Here is a 20,442-nt window from a genome sequence, read left to right on the forward strand (position 1 = left end):
TAAAAAAAAAAAACGTTACTCATTACTCTTGGCTTTGGTTTAATGTTTATAAATATTTATTTCACGTCATGCGAGCCATCCAATGCAGATCATTGACGCCATCCACATCTAGTGAAAACTAGTGTAATTGATGAGTCATATAACACAAACACACATTTGTTAGCAAAAAGGAAATCATCAAAAGCAAGTTGGTGTTCTTCAAACTGAAAATGGGAATTGTCTATGCCGGAGGTCTTCAACGGGGGGTCCGCGACCCTTAGGGGGTCCATGGAGGTGCTGCATGGGGGTCACGAAAGTTTTGGTTGATTAGACTTTTTTTTTAAATATTCCCTCCTGCAATTATTTCCACTAATTGAAATATCTTTAAATACACATTAACATGAATTCAACACTGTAGTAAACAGATAAATGGAGGCAGAAGATGTCTTTCAGTCATCAATGCACACATTCAGCAACACACAGGAGCTCTTTCAAGCTGGGCACCGTTTTTTACACAACACCTGTCCCATCAACCAGTAATCAGAAATACTTTAATAATCCCAGAGCAAAATTACTTTCATTACATGACTCCATGTGTAAGATTGACTATGTTTGACTATGTTTGACCAGTTTGATATAACACAATTTCATTAAATATATATAATTAAGGGTCCCCACTCCATCTCACCATCAGTTTGGGGGTCCTTCGCCTGGAAAACGTAGAAGACCTCTGGCCTATGCCATGCTACAATATTGGATTCAGAAAAAGATGTCTAAATGTCTGAAAGGCGAGAGCGTATTGGGAGATGGAGACCAAAAAGACCTCCCTCATCCTTGGCCCTATCTCAAAGAATTTTTTCAAAATAGTTGAAAAATTGAGCTTTCAATTCCTAAAGTGGCATCTCGCTATTTTTTTTTTTAAAGATTACTTTATGCTTTTATACTTTAAGTAGTTTTTGGAGCACATACTTTTTCACTTTTGTTTGTTTGCAAGTGCCTTGAGATGACTTGTGTTGTGAATTGGCGCCATATAAATAAACTGAATTAAATTGAGTAAAGAGGTCAAGTTGATACTTCAACTTTTACCACAGTGTTTTTAAACTGCAGTATTTATATTTCTACTCAAGTAACAAATGTGTGTACTTTTGACACCACTGGTGAGGACCAGCAAAATGTCCTCCCTGTACAAAAACCGGTCCTCATTGTTCGTAAAACTGGAAAAATGGTCGTCCTCACTCTGGTACACATACACAAACACACCAATGGCGTAACGATACAACAATAGGCCCTTAAGCAACGTTATCTGGGTGGGCCCCATATGAAGTACTTTTCTGGAATCCGCTTAAGTACCTCTTTTTGGTATCCATCGTAGCTAACACATTGTACATAACAGTTATGGCTTTAATCTACACTCTGGATTGCCCATAATTGCAAGTCGTATTGTAAAAAATAAAATACTGAAATACTTTGTTCTTTTAAGATCTTTATTGTGGTTTGAAATATATATGATTGTATTTTTTTTTTTTTTTTACCAAGTAATGAACTATACATAGTTATTAACATAGTAATTAAAAGTACCACTGTCTGCTTTGCTATTGGAGTGTTTAAACAGCTCACCATCATGTTGAAATCTGCCAGGTGTTGGGGTATAAATACGGTCTGATCAGTAAATGTTCTATCAGGTGGGTTTAAGATTAATTTTTTGCCCCATCACATCTGCAAAGACACATCCTAGTCTATAATTGTGTAGGGGGGCCACCCAGGTGTCAGTGACGGGGCCCCTACGCTACTACAGTCCCTGCTTACCGATAGTTACGCCCTACTCTGTCAGTGCAGTCCTTAGGAACATGTGGGACAGTGGGCGGAGCTTAAACTTGTAAACACCAAACTAAGCTGACTTTCTGATAGCGCCACACATGGTGCTCAGCTGGGATCAGATAAAAATGTTTCTTTTTGAACATAACTGAAGCGCAAAATGCGATGCTATCTCCACGCTTATCTCCTGTGCTCTGCTTTTACTCTCTGCTCTATACTGTATGTGTGCAGCCAGCTAGCTTCCACCTCAGAGGGGGACAGGGAAGGCAAGACAGCCGCGAGGAGCAGCCATAACGAGGTGGAAGCCGTCAGGAAAATACCAGGCCTGTCAGGCCTACGGGACCGAGACTTTGAACAGAACAGGTATTTATTAATTTTATTTTAACAAACTGTGACTTTTTTTCTAGAGTGGTCATTTAGATAATACTTTGTTAACTTTAGATGTTAGTTAATCCTGCTAGTGGTTTGTTTAGAACCTGCTAGCGAATAAAAAGCTTTAGCTTAGAAAATTATGCTAGCGATATTTAGTTTTTTTTTTTTTTTTTTTTGGGTGCCATATTAAGGTCAATATTCGGTAATTTTTTTTTATATCTCAAGTTCTACACGTGGCTTAGTTCAAAAGTAACACTAGTTTACTAACATTGTAATAAACAGGCTTAAAGTTGCTTCTAATTATCTCATTATCTTCAGCTTAAGAGCGGATTTAGAGGACAACCATCTGTTATTGAGCTTTTCACCATCGATATCTAGAAGCTATTTTCCTTCATAATTAACTTAAGATCAAAAAGAGGCTTTTTTTATTCTGTCAGGTGTAAATCATTGTCAGTATCTTCCTGGAATCCATATTGGAGACTTCCTGCAGATGTTTGTGGAGCGAACTGCTTATTGGAATCACCTCTTAGGTATGATTTAATTTTATAAACATTTGTAATAATTTATGATCGATTTTAAAACTTAAAATGTTCCCTGGCTTTTGTTTTACAGCTTCATTTTTGAGTTACTGATATCAGATGTACATAAATTGATCAGAAATCAGACTATCACTGTGCTCTCTGCTCGCTTTTATTAGTCAATGATTGTTATTTAAATATTTGTTACACAGCAAAATATTATCAGCATATAATTATGATCTGACCTTTTACCTCCACTGCAGGGAAGTTCATGATAAAACAGTGAAGCCGCACCCTACCTCCGCCCTTTGCTATGATCATGCATGGGCTCCATTACTCATTTCTAAAGGCCTAGTAGGAACAGTGCCTTGCAGAAATATGGATATAGCTTTTTTAGTGACTATTAGTAAAAAACTAAAATTCAAAAAACTTAAGACATGATCAAAGCAAAAGGTGAATTCAACTCAAATAGCCACCTGATGCACCGTGGATTCTGGTTTATGCGGTCCAAAAAGATAAAAAAAAAAGGTCAAAATCCAGTTCTTTTCTTGCTTTATTCTCCGTACAGACAAACAGCATACAGCTTTAATTATTCCATATTTGGTCATTGTAGTGGGAAAAAAGAATTTGATGGATTTACCTCGGTCTGCACTTTATTCATCACATCTTTGCCAAAAGAGAACAGGTCATCATACAGCCTTTATGGCACAGTATTCAGCTCCGTTCTGTGTGAGCAGTGTTTGTTCCCCCTTACTTACAACAATGGAAAGTAGTCAGAGTCAAAACAAATTACAGACACTTTGGTTAAACAGTAACATGTTATGAATAAACCTTGAGAAAGAATCTGGATTGTTATGGGAAGAAGCTATGTCTGGTCTACAAACATCCTCATGCAGAGAATTGTGTGACCTTGCAGTTGATACAGACTGAGTAAATAGGATAAATTAATATATGAAATAAGAGAAATCAAAATTTTCCGACAACAGTCATGTTACCAGCAGAAACTTCTGTTTACTTTAAGTGAAGATTAAAACAATGTGCTGCTTAATTCAATCTATTAGACATCTGCAATGAGCCCCTCTGAATTAATACTTTGTATAAACTGCTATTGATGTAACTACTGGTGTAAATTTTTTCAGGGTACAAACTAAGCTGGGCACCAATTTGTGAAGCATAAAAGTCGTTGCACATTGGTTTCCTTAAATTAACGATTCCTTTGAGCTACAGTATTTTCACGACTATAAGGCGCATATAAACGTCTTTTTTTCCCCTTAAAATGTGCGGCGCGCCCTATGTGTGTTGTTACTGCGGACGTTGTTGAGACCACCATGAGGATGTTAAAGGGGGAAGTGTGGGCGTGGATTGTGTATAAAAGAACAGGTATGTGCTTTATGCAGAACTCCTCATTGAGGAGATGATGAAAGAGTGGCTGAGGGAGGTGTATGTAAGGAGACCAGGTGGTTTTTTCCACGCATCACCATCGCTGTTAATCTGTGACTCCATGCGTGCCCATCTCACAGCCGATGTGAAAAACATGGTGAAACAAATGAACACTGTGCTTGCTGTTATTCCAGGAGGTCTGACAAAGGAACTTTAACCCCTCGACATCGGTGTGAACCGGCCGTTCAAAGTAATGCTACGTTCACGCGTCTGCTGCTTCATTTTTGCTGCTTGTACCAGTTAGTTGTGATGCGCGGCTGAAGCAGCTTTGCTGTTCTAGCTGTGCGGTGCAAAAGTGTGTCTGACGCGCGTTGGGCGGAGCTACTCTATCTTTTCTTTGCCTTGCAGCTATATTTGCTGTGATCAGTGGGAATAAACTCAATAAACTGTTTCAGAGGAGTGATCACAGCGCTCTGTCATCAGCGATGTGTCTCTCACGGCCAGCTCCCAGGTTTGATTAATACTTTGTAATAAATACATGAATAAAGCACAAACATACTCAGTTTTGCTCCTGCTCTATTTTTAAATACGCAGTAGAGGTACTTAAACGTATAGGATATGTACCGGTATATAAAACCTGCGCCCTATAATCCGGTGCGCCTTATGTGTGTGTTAAATACAGTAAGTAATGGGTCAAATTCAAGTCTTTGTAAGGATTTGTTAAACTTTATTAAGAACAACATTGAGCTATAATTGAGCTTAATGCCGCGGCTAGACAGTGCTTTTTAGAATTTTATTAAAACAAAACTTATTAGAGTTTTGTTCAACTCTGACAGTTGTGACAGTTTAATGACTTTATTGTCACAAGTACAGAGCAACTAAATTAACACTGCATTTAAGTGATTTAATTGCCATCATGGGGCACCTGGAGGGCAGTGTGAGGGTTAAGGGTCATGCTCAGGGAGCCAGGGTGGCAGTCTGTGGTAATGGGGCTTGAACTCAGAACCTAATCCATGCTTCCTGGTTACAGAACTTGCCACGTAACATGAAGTGTATTGACAGAGTCTCTCTCTGATGGTCTGACTGCTTCATTACCATGGTTATTTAGACACAAGGGATGGGGTTTGGCCAAAACTTTCAGTGCTTCAGTTCTGCGTACATTGCGATCAGTGAAGATAAAGTGTGTGGTAACACACAAACGCAGAGTTTTATAGATCTTTACATCTGACTTTTCTGTGGACTGCAAGTTTCGAAATATCCTGCTTCTGCTGCTTAAAGCTGCACACTTTTGTGCACGAGGCCCAAGAAATCTATTCACTGATCACCTCTGAAGGCAGTTGATGGGACTTAATCTTTCTCAAAGGTATCAGACTAAAAGGGGCTAAACACAAATGTACTGCAATCTTAAGAAAACCAAAACATTTTATTGATCCTTTTCTAATTACTTTGAAAAAACTACAGAACACAGAGAAAGTAGATTGAGTGTATTTTTGATAAGTGACCTAATGTGAGTGAGATAAAGCAGTATTTATATTTCTTTAAGGCATTTTTATCAGCTGTACTTGTTAAGACTTAAAAGGGGATTTGACCCCAATTTTGCTAGTTAATCTTTCTTGAACCAATGAATCTGCTCAGAAAGTATTGTTCACATATAAATGTTTATAGGTAAAGATTTTTTTAAATCAAAAAGCTTATTAGTCAAAAAAAGAAGTACAGTTTTGCATGATATCAGTGCTTGTCGTGTCCAATGCTAATTTTAGGAAATACATGTTTAATTCCTTCAATTTTACACAAATATGGTGAATTTCCACACATATTTGGATCACCATTCTTTTTAAGAGGTTTTACACTTTCCAAGGTGGGTGTTGGTATAAAGTAGAGGCTTTTTTTAATTTGGCAAATGCCTGTTTAAATCTGCTGTTCTAAAAAAGCAAATAAATCAAGTGACTGATGTAATTATTTATCTCTTGCCACTTAGAGGGAAGTTAAAGTCTGCTGCAAAAGAACCTAAAAATGAGAGCAGTCACCTGGCTGTGGTGGCCTGTGGGCCCAGGCTGGAGGAAACTGTCACCATGCTGAAGTCTGCCGTTCTCTTTAGCAAGAAGCTGCTGCACTTCTACATCTTTGCTGAGGATGAGCTGCATGACGGCTTTAGAAATGCCGTAAGTGTGCATCCCCAAAAACTTTGTATGTACAGATGTAATTTCCATAGGAATATTTAGAATGCAAGAGAATACTAACATTGCTAACATTCTTTTAAACCTTTATTTTCAACACAGGGGAGAAATTTTTTTATAAATTGTTAAATTTCTCAATAAACTCTATTGTAAAAAACATTAGGAATCTTCACTTGTACATTTAAATATTTACTATTTCAACTAGAAATAAGAGAAAAACTTCTTGTCTTTTTTTTTAGTTTTAGCTCCAAAACAATAAAAACATGTAAAGAAAAACATACACAAAGTCATGGAAAGTTTTTTATTTTTAATTATTTTTATTTCCCAAGCTGGAAACATGGCCTCCTGTGATCCGAACAAAGTTTACATTCACCATTTATCCAATCCTGTTTCCTGAGGAGAATGCAAGCGAGTGGAAAAAGCTCTTCAAACCTTGTGCCTCTCAGAGGCTCTTCCTGCCGGTACGTCTACGTATATTCATTCAGTCAAAAGATCCACGACAAGCTTATGTTTTAAAAATTCCTAATATTTTGCCCTTTTTTGTTCTTTTTCAGCTGATCTTAAAGCACGTGGATTCTCTGCTTTACGTAGACACAGATATTCTTTTTTTGCGTCCAGTAGAAGACATCTGGAGCCTGCTCTCTCAGTTTAATGTGAACCAATTGGCTGCCATGGCACCAGAGCACGAGGAGCCTCGCATCGGCTGGTACAATCGTTTCGCACGCCACCCTTACTACAGCAAGACAGGCCTCAACTCAGGGGTCATGCTTATGAACATGACACGCATCCGGGGAAAATTCTTCAAGGTAAAAAGCCCTTTAGCTATAGTCATCTATTTATAGGGTATGCTCAAGCATTTGAGATTTTGAGAGTAACAGTAATTGGCATTTAAATGTTTTATTGTACACTTTATTATCAGTAAATTACCTTAAAAGTGACAGAAATTATTTAATTTAAGGATGTAAAATACAGTTTCCTATGGTTGTTCTGCTGCAGTACTCAGATGAAACACTTGAGGTCACTCTTGCACTTCTATTTTAAATCCTTTCAGCATTCCTAGATTTTTTTAAAAGGTGCTCCATTGCCTCAGAATGACATTAAATAAACCGATTTAGCAGATTTGTTTGAATTGATGTTGCGTGATGCAAATATGTGGCGTCGCTATATCTTGTCTCTGCAGAATGACATGACAGCTGTAGCACTCCAGTGGGGGGAAATTTTAATGCCTCTTCTTCAAAAGTATAAACTCAACATCACCTGGGGGGACCAGGATCTTCTCAATATTATATTTCATCATAACCCAGGTAGGTGTTAATTGCATTACGGTATAGTTTTTTTTTTTTTTTTTTATCATTTAGGCCAGATTTTCTTTTCTTTTTTTGTAATAGCCCCTTATTGAAGATGCAAGTTTATGTGTCCGTTCTGCTACAGAAAGCCTCTACATGTTCCCCTGCCAATGGAACTACCGTCCTGACCACTGTATCTATGGAAGCAACTGTCAACAGGCTGAAGAAGAAGGTGTCTTTATTCTCCATGGCAACAGAGGAGTTTACCATAATGACAAACAGCCGGCTTTTCGAGCCGTCTACGAGGCTGTCAAACAGGTAGGAAGAGAACATTATGGCAAAATAAAAACATCTTGCAGACATTTTTATTCTTTCGTTCTGTTTCTACAATATTTAGCTGTTGTAAAAGCAAACATTTAAAGCAATATAAGGTGAAATTAGCAGGAAATCTTCACAGTCTGTATTTTTAGCCCTCGGTTCCACTAGATGAAGAGGCGCAGAATAAGCGCCGCGGTGCGGCCCCGCCGGGCCTCTGCAGCTGATCGCAGCAATTCAAGTCGATTAAGTTGTTCCACTGGGTGCGTTGCTGCACGCTTCTGAAGTGTCCCAGATGCACAAGCCGCTTCTCCAAAACAGGCTGTTCTATTTTACCAACTCCAAATCAGCCTAGCAAACTCTTCAGGCAGGAAGTCTGTTGATGAAAGGATTTGCTCGCTTTACCAAATAAAAGACAACCTTTGCAGAACGTGGATCGAATGTTTTGGACTTTCATGCAATAAAAACTTCTGTTCATACAGTAAATCGTCAGTAATAAATTGGGTATATATTTAAGAAATGACAGACAATAACAAATGTGAAGTCATTTAACCATGATTGATTTAAAGGGGACCAAGATAAAGTGTTTAAATTAGAGCGGGATGCTGGTAATACCGGCAAAATAAACTTTACTGGTTCATTGTTCTATTTAAAGCTTACAGGTACACTAGCAGTCTCCTCTAAAATGCTTCCAGTGGAATAGGATCAGACCTTAATGTGAAAAAGCATAAAAAAATGAAGCAGCAGAAGCTTTTTTGCTGCTTCTATAACATGCAGTCTGAAGGTGGCACAAGGGTTTTCCATATAATGTTGTGATTAATTGCATTAGGGCTGCAACAACGAATCGATAAAATCGATAAAAATCGACTTTTAAAAGCGTTGGCAACGAATTTCATCATCGATTAGTTGTGTCGCGCGATTAATGCGTCATCCGCCGCCGTGGGGTGCCTCCCCCATCCCAACCCCGCTCCCGCAGGAGTCCCTCTCAGCGCTGCAGTCAGAGGATGTTTACCCTCAGCGTCCAGACTGCAAATGAAGCGCGCATGCGCCGGGATTGACGGCGCAAATTGATCACAAGAATAAAAATAGCCTGCGCTTTGTAAAGCGAAAAAATTCGTAACAGGCAACTTTTGTAAAAATAAATTAACATGGCGCGGAAGCACCACTGTTATGATGCAGCACCTGAAAAGAAAACACGTTGGAGCCTTCGATGGCAGTGAAGAGAGCTGATCAGCAGGGTGAGCGACCATGTTTGTTTCGTTTTAAAGTGGGGAAATGTAATGTTAGTTTCTCAGGTAGCTCATCTGATGCTTTCCTTACCGTGTTAGTAGGTTACAGACAGTGATAAGGTTGGCTACGTATTTTACTTTTAATTTCATTTGAATTAGCTTAAGCAGCGTTTATATTTTCTTTATAAATAAATTAACTTGCAAATTATGAGGGCAAGGCTTTTAAAGTTTAAATCTTCTGGCAAAGATAAAGTAAAGAAGATCCTGCAATTTATGGAAGTAAAGCAGAATAAAATCCAGCAAGATCAGTAATATGTCAATTAATTATAAGCCACATTCCCATGTAAATATCTGTCTTTGGAGGATGTGTTTTTTAGCACCCCTAGTTCTCTCATTGTTATTCCAAATACAATTTATAATTTGAATCACAGGGCTATTTTTATCTCTATGGTCCAGTATTTTCTCAAGTAGCAACTTTAACTGCTATACTTTCCTGTCTTAAAAGGCAGAACTCTATTAACGGTAGTCTAAAAAAAACTCATTTGTTGAAATGGGGGGACCTATTGTTTGAGCCCCTTAGGGGCTTTAAAAAACAAAAATGTATTTTTTTGCGCTTTATGAAACAAAGTAGCCTATATTTTGTGGATGTACAGCTGCATTTCTCATGTAAGTTTGCGTAGTTTTAACACAAACATTTATTTTTCATATTGCACCAGTACAGTTAATGAACAACCTGTACTTGTGTGATTGTTTGTTCTGTCTAAAATGTTTATTTTGGAATAAAGAGGTCAATATAAAAAATATTTTTTGTCCGATTCATCGATTAATCGAAAAAATAATCGGCCAAATCATCGATTTTTAAAATAATCGTTAGTTGCAGCCCTAAATTGCATTATTTTTCATGTAAGTAATCACAATATCTATAAGTATTTAACCCAGATGGTCTTTTTGAAGTTGCAATTATAATAATAAATGTATAGATAAAAATTGTTATACTGGTGCATCCATTTGGACCTAAGTGCTCACTTAAGAGTGCAATTTATGCTAGAAACACCACTGATTGTGTGTAGACCAGACTATTTGGAGAAATGTTCCTTAGCCATTTGTGTATCGATAGGCACTCCAGGCTGCGCTTTTCTATTATGGATATATCCGCCCGCTCGCACAGAATCAATATTCTGCTAAACATTTCCTTTATCATATTTAAGTTCCACAAAGAAAGGGGAAATATGTTTTACTAGTGGTTACATCTTTCAAGCTCCACTATCTGACGTCTGTTGCACAGTTTGATTAACCTCTAAAACGTAAGGTTAAATGTATATATACTGTTTGTACCCCTCATGCTGCAGAAAGCAGCTTTGCGAAGTGTGTGCACAGGAGGCTGTAATTTCACCACAAAGCACCGCTGCTGTCCCACGGGTTGTGCTCTTCCGCTTTTTGATGTGGGATCTTGGCTGGTCACAACAGAAACATAATCTGGAAATATCCAGCTCATATAAACGAGGATAGACTTGATATTTTTCATCATTTCATACTGCACAGTACCTGGAGCCATAGGCTTAGTCTGCTACAAGTAGCTATAAGGTTAGGCGTGCACCAGGCTGAGCTGGTTTTGTTTTGGTAGTCAGGTCCAGGTGAGGCTGGATGAGGCAAAATACACGTTGTCATACCTTTCTGCAGGAGATGAGATGTGAAGGAGCTGCTGCTTCATCTGTGCTGATTGTCTTTTGTTTGGATGCAGATAGGAAATAGGAATGTTTGAGATACAAAACTCAGGTTAAGCACTTCTGTTACAGCAAAGGAATATATGTAAATAAAAAAATAAATCTAAACACAGCTCAAAGTGCACCGATGCTAGTATCAGCATTACAGTAAACAATGACAGCCACTTAATGGCTCCACGTACATTAGACAAGACCTTATTCCAGTAAGGAGGTTTACATGAATTGCATAGAGAATGCTCTATTTTTATATCCTTAGAGATGCTTCAGATCATAATCCGATCAATTTAATCCAATTGTATTTTATGGGCCCTGTGTAACATCAAAGTTTGATAAGACCCTAACCTGCTTCATATCACTTTGGTCTCTGCTTCCCCATAAAAGCTTTATGCACCCCCCACCTTCCTGTTCTGTTACATCAGCCATGAGTCGGGAGCATCCAGCGTAAAGCAGTGGGGCATCATGGAAACACCTGATGGGACAGAGTTCAGGCTTACACATGTCTAAAGACATGATATCATATTTCTCACATAGCCTAATTTAAGTTGCAGTAAGGTGACGGGATTCAGAGAATATCTTAGAATGTAACAGGAACTTGGATTAATCCAAATGTAAATCATGTAAATATAATCCAATGATGCAGATTAAAATGACAATCCTAGCAAAACCCAGCAGTATGTTAATTTCAGAGAGACTCTTATAAAAATAAAAAAAACATCTACTAAGTTTGAATTTAACAGTAAAACATTGTTTACAATTACAGTGCAGGTAAGATGTTTATAAGGCCTCCCAGTCAGTGTAAATATTATTAATAATGGCCTCATAATGATGCATATGTTTGATTTCCAGGATCATTCTTCAACTGTGTCACTCTCACCCTGTCCAAAGTTGCTACTTTTCAGCTGCTAATAAGAGCGAAGGTAAAGAATTTGGAGGAAACCTTTTCATTATTCAACCCTTTTTTTTGCTATGGAACAATATCACTGGCAGTGTTATAGACCCACAGCATGATGCTATCACCATTGTGCTTCTCAATTGGTGGAATAGCACCTCTTGCTTTAAAAATCCTCTGGATTTGTAGTACGGCTGGGCGATAATTCAATAACGATATATATCGATCGATAGACGTGTGGCGCAATAGAAAAAATAAAAGTTCGATAAAAGTTCGATAAAAAAGAAACGCAGTTTTCCTTCCTTCTCATTGTAGCCTAGCATGTAGGTTTATGCTAGTCACTGCTTCCTCCTAACCAATCACAATCGCGGACCCAGGCACGCCGTCACAAAGCGCCGCCCTCTCAAACCACAACACAGAGCACATGAAGATGCAGCAAGGAGAGGCGGAGGAAATTGTTTCAAAGAAGGGTTTTTGTAGTTCGCCAGTTTGGCAGTATTTCGGTCATGGCAAGTCGGACAAAAAACAAACCACAGTGATCTTTTTTTTTTTTTTTTATCATCTCAGCCGCTCACACCCGCAGGAGTACGAGTGTAGGCCCCGACGCGGCTCTCCTTCGAGGAATCGTCGGGAATTTCGGGGAAAAAAAAAAAAAAAATATATATATATACATACACTATATTGCCAAAAGTATTTGCTCACCTGCCTTGACTCACATATGAGCTTAAGTGACATCCCGTTCCTAATCCATAGGGTTCAATATGACGTCGGTCACCCTTTGCAGCTAGAACAGCTTTCAAACTCTTCTGGGAAGGCTGTCCACAAGGTTTAGGAGTGTGTTTATGGGAATTTTTGACCATTCTTCCAGAAGCGCATTTGTGAGGTCGCACACTGATGTTGGACGAGAGCTGGCTATCAGTCTTCCGCTCAATCTATCCCAATAGTGTTTTTATGGGTTGAACATCAGTTGTCAAGCCATAATGCTTCATATCACAGACTCTGTTCCCATAGCTTTATGGCACCCCATCCTTTTTTTGCACTGGTGCACATCAGCATGTTGGAAAGAGGAAGGGTCCAGCTCCAAACTGTTCACCACCAAAGTTGGGAGCAGGAATATGTCAAATGTTTGTATGCTGAAGCATTCCAAGAGTTCCTTTAAGGGAACTAAGGGGCAACCCAGCATTGAAATACAACCGAACCTTATAATCACCCTCACCAAATTTACACTTGGACAATTGCAGTCAGAAGTCGTTTCTGGAACGCCAAACCCAGCCGTCCATATTATTTGCCAATGAGAAGGCGATTCCGTCACTCCAGAGAACGCGTCTCCACTCTTAGAGTCCAGTGGCGGCGTGCTTTACACCACGCTCCACGCTTTGCATTGCACTGGTATGTATGCTTGGATGCAGTGTTCGACCATGGAACCCATTCCATGATACTTCCGCACTTGTTCTTGACTAATCTGAAGGCCACATGAAGTTTGGAGGTCTGTATGATTGACTCTGCAGAAATTGGCACTTTTGCACAGGCGTCATGATGCTATCACCGTCCGTCCATGTTGACTTTGCTTAAAACTTCTGGATTGAGTTGCTGTCGATTTCCCAAACTTATTTTCTATCATAGATGTGGACAATAAAAATTAAAAGTCGAATAATTTAATATATATATATATATTAGAATATATATATATATATATATATATATATATATATATATATATATATATATATATTTTCAGTTCTGGGCAGTTTCCCACGTAGTTCTAACAATTGAGAGAAAAATGCTGAGGGGCCAGCAACTTCAAAGTAATAACTCAGGTTAAAGCAGGAAACAGGGGCGGTGGGGGGGCATTTATTTATTTGTTATATTTAGTTTGGTCACTTTTCTGGTCACTTTAGTTTATTCTTTGTCAGTATTTAATAACATAACCCAGGTCTCTTAAGTTATTTTTCTTTAAAACAATTCTGCTATGGTTAAAAAAGTTGGTTAAATAAAGATTTAATTTGAAGTCTGTGTTTGTGTTTTTTATTAAAATTAAATCATTTAGCAATATCATAAAAAGTCCAGGCAGAGCTGCACATAAAATATGGTTTCAAATCTTTTCAATAATTATCGATATCGATCAATATGCATTTTTTTTTATCAATAAGCTTTTTTTCTATATCGCCCAGCCCTAATTTGTAGCATTAATCCTGGGTAATTCGTTAAGGACATATTCAGCGTGAGAGAAACTGCAGTACACCTTTAGTCCAGCGCATGGCAGTAGTGAGAACACTAAATTGATTTTTTTTAAATTCCTCGCAATGCTGACCAAATATGTAAGATTTTTTTTTCTTTTTTCTATCAACCTGCATCTGGCCAGTTACTTTATACCTGCAAAAGCCATTTAAAATAACAACTAAAAACCGATTTGCACAGTTATTTTTCTTTTATTATAACAATTATCAGGTAAATCTCATATGTACAGTCCACAGAAAACATGTTTTTTTTTAGTCTTTTTAAATTAAATTAATAAAATGTTTTCCAAACGTACAAGGAATTATTGTTTGACGGTAGTCTTATATTTTCATTAAGCAGAAGCTGTAGACAGTGGATTCATGTTGTTCAGACTTCATAATGGATACCAAGAATGATCTCTACTCCTGCAGTGCTGTCAGCATAGAAGCATGAAAAAATGTATCTCTATTCATGTGTATAAAGGGGTTTCACCCCACCATATTAGGTTTTGTAAGAAGACCCAGTCTTGTCTCTTCTATCTACAAGACACTCCACCAAAAGTGAAAGTATTCTGTCATTGTTCCATTAATTTCATTTCTTTAATCCAGCAAATATTGACCTCAGATCCTTCGAACGAAACATTTTACATTACACTAAAGTGATTGATTGATTGACTTTATTGATCTCACAGTAGAGAAATGTACTCCTTACATCAGCTCGAATAGTCAAAGAAGAAGAATGTGCCAGAGGAAGAAAAAGGTGCACGGGATACATACAGTATATACACTGCATCCACATATGACTGCTTTTTTAAAATTTTTATATAGTAGGATCATTATACAGGGTTATGGCAAGGGGCGTTTACCTGGGTGGATGGATATAGATGGATATATATATAAATATATATAGTTATTGCACTGGGTGTCAAACATAGAGAAACAGGTTATTGCTCAGGGTATGAAATAATAAATTGCACATTATACATTACACAAGTTATAGCCGTTGTTGTGTCGTACTGTATAGTCTGGTTTTAGCAGGGACGAATGACCTGCAGTAGCGCTCCTTTTTACAAACAGAGTGTAAAAGTATTTCACTAAAGGAGCTGCTCAGTTCCTCTAGTCTGGTGCTGAAGATGGAAGGTGTTGTCCATGATGGATGTTAGCTTGGACAGCATGCTCCTCTAAGCCACTTCCTCCACTGAGTCCAGAGTGCAGCCGAGGACAGAAACAACCTTTCTCACTAGTTTGTTCCGTCTGTCCCGCTCTGTGCTGATGCCACTACAGAGTCATAGAAGTTTTTAAGAGGGGCCTGCTCACTTCAAAGGACCTCAGCCTCCTCATGAGGGGAAGGCAGCTCTGGCCCTTCTTATACAGGGCGTCGGTGTTATGAGTCCAGTCCAGTTTATCACTGACAGGAACACCGAGGTATCTGAAACTCCTTTAAATTGTAGATTAGAATAGAAAATCCCTTTATTTTCCTACAATAGGAAAACTCTGGTGAATCATGGCTGAAAACCCACCTGTTTAGAGCTGCTTTGTAGTAGTTTGCATTCAGTCTTTACCAAGAGATCCCAACTGGCAGTGAGGCGGATCTTCATGTGTTTTTCAGTTTTGAATAGGTGTGAGGGTTCCTGGATAATTCAAGGACATTATCCAGTAGATTACATGAAACCAACAATTAAAATTGTCTTAACTGTCCTTAAAAGAAGAGTTAAAATAGATTTAATGCCAGGATTTTGCCCGTGGCTACCTGTATGTGTCAAGAGGTAGTTATTCAATATTGGTGAAGGTTGGTGTACAAATATGTGTGTGAATAGTCGAGGAGGAAATACAGGCGAGATTCAGTCATGTGCCCATAATTTGTGCGTGGAAATACAGTCCTCATTCTTTAGAAAAAAGTACAGTACGTGTTGTTTTACTGTCATAGGTAGGAATATGTTTTATGGCATAGTGAGCATTTATTGTTTACATTTTGTAGAGCCCTCATTGAACCCTATGAGCTTAAAGATTCAGCATATTTTTCATCTTAAATTTGCCTGAAAGCTTATGCTCTTCATAGCTGCTCTGTTTCAAACCGCCTTTGTTGATTTTGAGCCCATTGGTCAACATGCAAGCACCGATTCACGGGAGGAGAAGACGCATTATCCATCCTCCATCCATTACTAGGACAGGCCTAGCCTGGCCACTATCAATGCAGGCAATGTTCTTAGCCATTAAGTAAACGAGCAGGCTTCATCATGGGGCAGTTGGCCCTCGTAGTTTGATCTGTCTCTCAGACGGCACAGAATCACGGACTGCACATATTAGAGTCACCGGACTTTAGGATGTTTGTGAATGAAAACTGATCTTTGTCACAAAATGAACCTGTTAGTTCAGAGAAGAACAAAACCTCCTTCCTGTTTCTTTCAGTTTGTCTTCCTGAATTTGATTCTCCTTTTCTTCGGCCCACTCAATACCTCTTTTTTCCCCAATCATTGGTTTGATAACAACATGCTAAAGCCTGGAACAGGCAGTTCTGGAACAAACTCTCATTTCCATCTCACCCACGAGCATCTAAGTCAGCCCTGCTCCCAAGGCAGGCCCTCTCAGCCGGCAGAGAAGCTTGCAATAAAGGCCACTACCATTACCGAGCCAAGCTCACTGAAGAGTTGTAAAATTTTTAGTGCTGATGCTAGTTTGAGACATGATGATGGCTGTGTGGACAACGTCATGGCCACATCCACATAAAAATCGATAGACGGCTGTTAATGGCACTATATTGCCCGCTGAAAGATAATAAAGAAACAGTGGTTTGAGTAATGTGATGCTTTCCCAAACTGGAGTCAAATAAGATGCTGTAAAATAGTGATTCCCCCGCTTTATTTACTAGACCTATAAAAGATTGTTCCTCCTTAATGTGAAAGTGAAAGGCTGGGATCTTTATCTTCACATACAACTTGACAAGAGCGCTGGCTGCTATTAACTGGAAGAGAATCTGGAAGTTTTATCTTTGCTGTTCTTTCGGTGATAAACAAAATATACAACGAGAAAGCGTATTAGAAATGCTGCTGCTGTTGCTTCTTCTCATGCTGTCATTCTTTACAGACTCCCTGTTTCCGCTCTTCTGTTGATTGATATTCTTAATTCATACACAATATAAGGTCCTATATGCAAATGAAATTATTCTGGTGAACTGGTAGTGACCTTATTCGTGATGTAAATTCATTTTATTAAGGCAACACATAAGACAGCCCTCATGTTTTACATTTATATGCCACATGCATTGATATGTAAAATTCCTCCTGGACTATATACAAAGCTCTATACCAGAATTGGATAAAGATGCATACCCTTTTTTTTTTTTTTTATTGTTAATTGATGTTTATAATTGAAACTTTGTGAAAATATTTAAACCTAACCAAAAAAAAAAAAAAGAATCCTGACCTGTCTTTTAGGTATTTATTACGAATTAGGGCTGGGCAATATGCTGTAAATATATTGTGTATATATATATTACCAATATGCTGGCAAAATATATATATATATATATATATATATATATATATATATATATATATGTATTAGTGCTGTCAAACTATTAATAATTTTAATCGCATATTACCAACAGTTAACTTGAGATTAATCGCAAATTAATTGCATATTTTATCTTTTTATTTTATTTTGGCATTTAAAAAATGCAATTGTGCAATAGCGTTAAAAACATGCTTATACATTTTTTTATTATTATTATCATTTTTCAAGCACTTTTAAGAAACTAGAATAAAAATATCCTGGTTTAAATTCTGGCCAATAATTATTCAAAAATTGTAAAAAAAATTAGGCGATATGCTTCCATCAAAACTGTACAAAACTACAGTAACAGTAAACAGTACTTCAAAGTACTCTGTCAACTTAAGTTTTTTCTCAAACATAGGACAAAAATAAAGATGTACTGTTAAAATAAAGTGCACATTCCGTTATGAAATACAGATTTAATTCAAATAAAATGAAGTTACTCACAAAATAATAAATAAATCAAACAAAATTACAATAACAGGGCTTTGCAGTCATCCCAGCAACATAACATTTTATATGTAGAACATTTTCAAAATGCTTTAATATTCCTGAACAGTCACTTTAAAACTGACAGCCCTAATATATATATATATATATATATATATATATATATATATTTTTTTTTTTTTATCATTATCACAAAATATGATGAGATTTTAAGGCCATATTGCCCAGCCCTAATTTGTAATAAATAAAAGAAATATATATATATTAAAAAAAGACTATTATTTCGTTGAAGTTGTTTTAGGTAACTGTATAGCTGCTGATGCATACCACAGCAGTCAGAGCCCCACAAACAATACAATTTTAAAATGGGCTTTTTCAAGACACCTGTAAGTTTTTTTCACAAAACATCCCATAAAAATTTATTTTAATCATATTATCCAGATTTGCCAATGCCAGGAATGAAACAAATCAAAGAAAATATTAAAAAGGAAACACAATGCAGCCATTTTTATCATCCTTAATTAATTTTATTGTTTAAACAATAAATAAAAATTGTTATCATGACCAGAAATGTATCACAATACCGACAAAAAATAGGATAAATGCCCAGACGCTATATAAGTACAGGCCATTTACAATTTCGCCCTTATTACGGTCAAATTGAAAGTTATTACAGACTGAAACACAAGGAAGGCCACAGTAGTAGCCCATGTAATGGACAACGAAGCAAAAATGACTAATCCAGTACATGGACTACTACTGGTTTTCCTTTGGTTAATTCTTATCTAAAATAGATAAAAACCAGTTTGTTGCTGAAAGGAGTGAGTTGGGATAGAATGTTGAAATGCAATTTTATCAGTTACAGTAGCAGCCATTTAAAATGGCCCTTCCCAGTCAAATGCCAGCCGAACGGCAGCCATCCAACTCACAGCGAAATCCCCTCCAACTTCCAGCCACTGAAATGTGAATTACAGGGTCTGACCAGGAGAAGGAGCTTCTCTTTAGATCTTTATGTCCACAAATCATTACAGAAAAAATATTTTAGTACAAATATTGATGTTTAAAACGGAATTGAGGGCAGATCAGCCAAGGGCCCCTCAACGAAAGTTGGGAAATATTGAATGGCTACTACTGTAGGGATATGAATTAGTGAGCTGATTTCTCTAGCCTGATTTCTTGTTTCTTCTCATCCTAGTACCCTTTTGGTGAGAACTTGGCCGTCTCCCTGCTTCAGCCCCTGGAAGCAGCATTGCAGACAACTACACATACCTACTGCGGCCGATCAAGCCACCTGTTTACCAAAAGGTTAAAAGAAAGCATCAAGTCTGCTTAACCTGATGAGATTGCTGGCATCACAAGCCAACATCATCTCCAGTGCCTGATGCCGGATGCTTGTTGACTTAGTTCCTCCTTTGGAGATGACCGACTGGATGAGGGACCTAACACCTAACAGGAATTTGTTTACAATCTGTATGCTGAGAATGCATGTTGAGATTATGTGAGTGGAGAAAATAATGAGCAGAATGTGTTTTATTTTTTACACAAAGCTAGTTTTGATACATATCAGTGTAGTGAACACACAATAAGAAGACAGATACTGGAAAATACTCTGTCTTTACTTTGCCCTGCAGAGATTATGGATTTAATGCTAATTAGGAAAGCAATCTGTATTTTTATTGACAATCAGGATTTTCTGTTTTGTTTTTGAATTCATATTCATTAAGAGAAAGATCGATTTGTTAACTTTTATGAGAAGAACAATGTTGGTATACCGAGAGTATTTTATTAGATTTTTAATATAATTCTGCACAGACTTTTTCCTTCTTAGGTACTGGTTAAAGATTTAAGAAAGTTCTCTTAATTAAACATTCCTTATTAATTAAATCAGTATTTATAAGGCATCCATGATGTCAAGCTAAAGTATTTGTGGGTATTATTTTAAACACTCCTTTATTTTTCATTTATTACATATTTTACTGGATGTGTTTTGTTTTTTTGTTGGTTTTTTTTACTACATACTTAAAAAACGAATCCCTACATGTTGAAATGGCAAAGGGACTTTTGTCTGTAATCAAACATGAGAAATTTAAAGATGAATGTGATCATGCTGTTTGCTAAAATACTGGAAAGATATTGAATGTATGGAAATAATATAGAATAAATCCAAAATATTTTTTTGTTTCTGTGTTCAGTTTTCATTTCACTTTGAAATTCATATCTTTGATGTTATGTCTGTAGAAACTGCAGGGAGCAACATTGTCCAGAAGCTCTTCTGGTTTTATATTTACTGCTTTAAAATCAAATTCATGTTCCGTATAGCTCATGGTCCAGAACAACAGCAATTTATGTAGCTGTAAAACCTTATTTGGACAAAGACTTTACACTCAACAGTGATTTTATTAGGTACATCTGTTCTATTGCCTATTAGCACACATAACAACGCTAGCCAATGGGGCAGCAGCAACTCCAAGCTTTCAGATCTGAAGAGCAGTAGCTGGAAGTCGAAAAAAACAGCAACAGAATGGGCACAAGAAGGGATT

The 20,442-nt window shown here is 37.4% G+C and overlaps 1 protein-coding gene across 2 annotated transcripts; it reads left to right on the top strand.

Moving 5' to 3' along the window:
* Nucleotides 1–1,794: 1,794 nt before the first annotated feature.
* On the top strand, nucleotides 1,795–20,089 carry LOC119799154 (glucoside xylosyltransferase 1-like). 2 transcript variants are annotated; one of them, XM_038308947.1, is made up of 8 exons: nucleotides 1,795–2,157; nucleotides 2,604–2,696; nucleotides 6,043–6,226; nucleotides 6,571–6,702; nucleotides 6,796–7,047; nucleotides 7,422–7,545; nucleotides 7,673–7,845; nucleotides 19,098–20,089. In XM_038308947.1, exons 1-8 carry the CDS (start codon nucleotides 1,955–1,957, stop codon nucleotides 19,233–19,235), a joined length of 1,299 nt encoding a protein of 432 aa, XP_038164875.1. In that variant the 5' UTR covers nucleotides 1,795–1,954; the 3' UTR covers nucleotides 19,236–20,089. The 2 variants fall into 2 exon arrangements, with proteins under 2 accessions (XP_038164875.1, XP_038164876.1); XM_038308948.1 differs by lacking the exon at nucleotides 2,604–2,696 and having other exon boundaries at nucleotides 1,796–2,157.
* The last annotated feature ends 353 nt before the right edge of the window (nucleotides 20,090–20,442 follow it).

Source organism: Cyprinodon tularosa, unplaced genomic scaffold, assembly GCF_016077235.1.
Source record: "Cyprinodon tularosa strain WSP-4 unplaced genomic scaffold, ASM1607723v1 ctg65, whole genome shotgun sequence".
Lineage (NCBI taxonomy): Eukaryota > Metazoa > Chordata > Actinopteri > Cyprinodontiformes > Cyprinodontidae > Cyprinodon > Cyprinodon tularosa.

Coding starts and splice junctions, on each gene's coding strand:
- LOC119799154 (XM_038308947.1), top strand. CDS start 1,955: ATGCGATGCTATCTCCACGCTTATCTCCTGTGCTCTGCTTTTACTCTC. Junction 2,158..2,603: donor CGAGACTTTGAACAGAACAG/GTATTTATTAAT, acceptor TTATTCTGTCAG/GTGTAAATCATTGTCAGTAT. Junction 7,048..7,421: donor TCCGGGGAAAATTCTTCAAG/GTAAAAAGCCCT, acceptor TTGTCTCTGCAG/AATGACATGACAGCTGTAGC.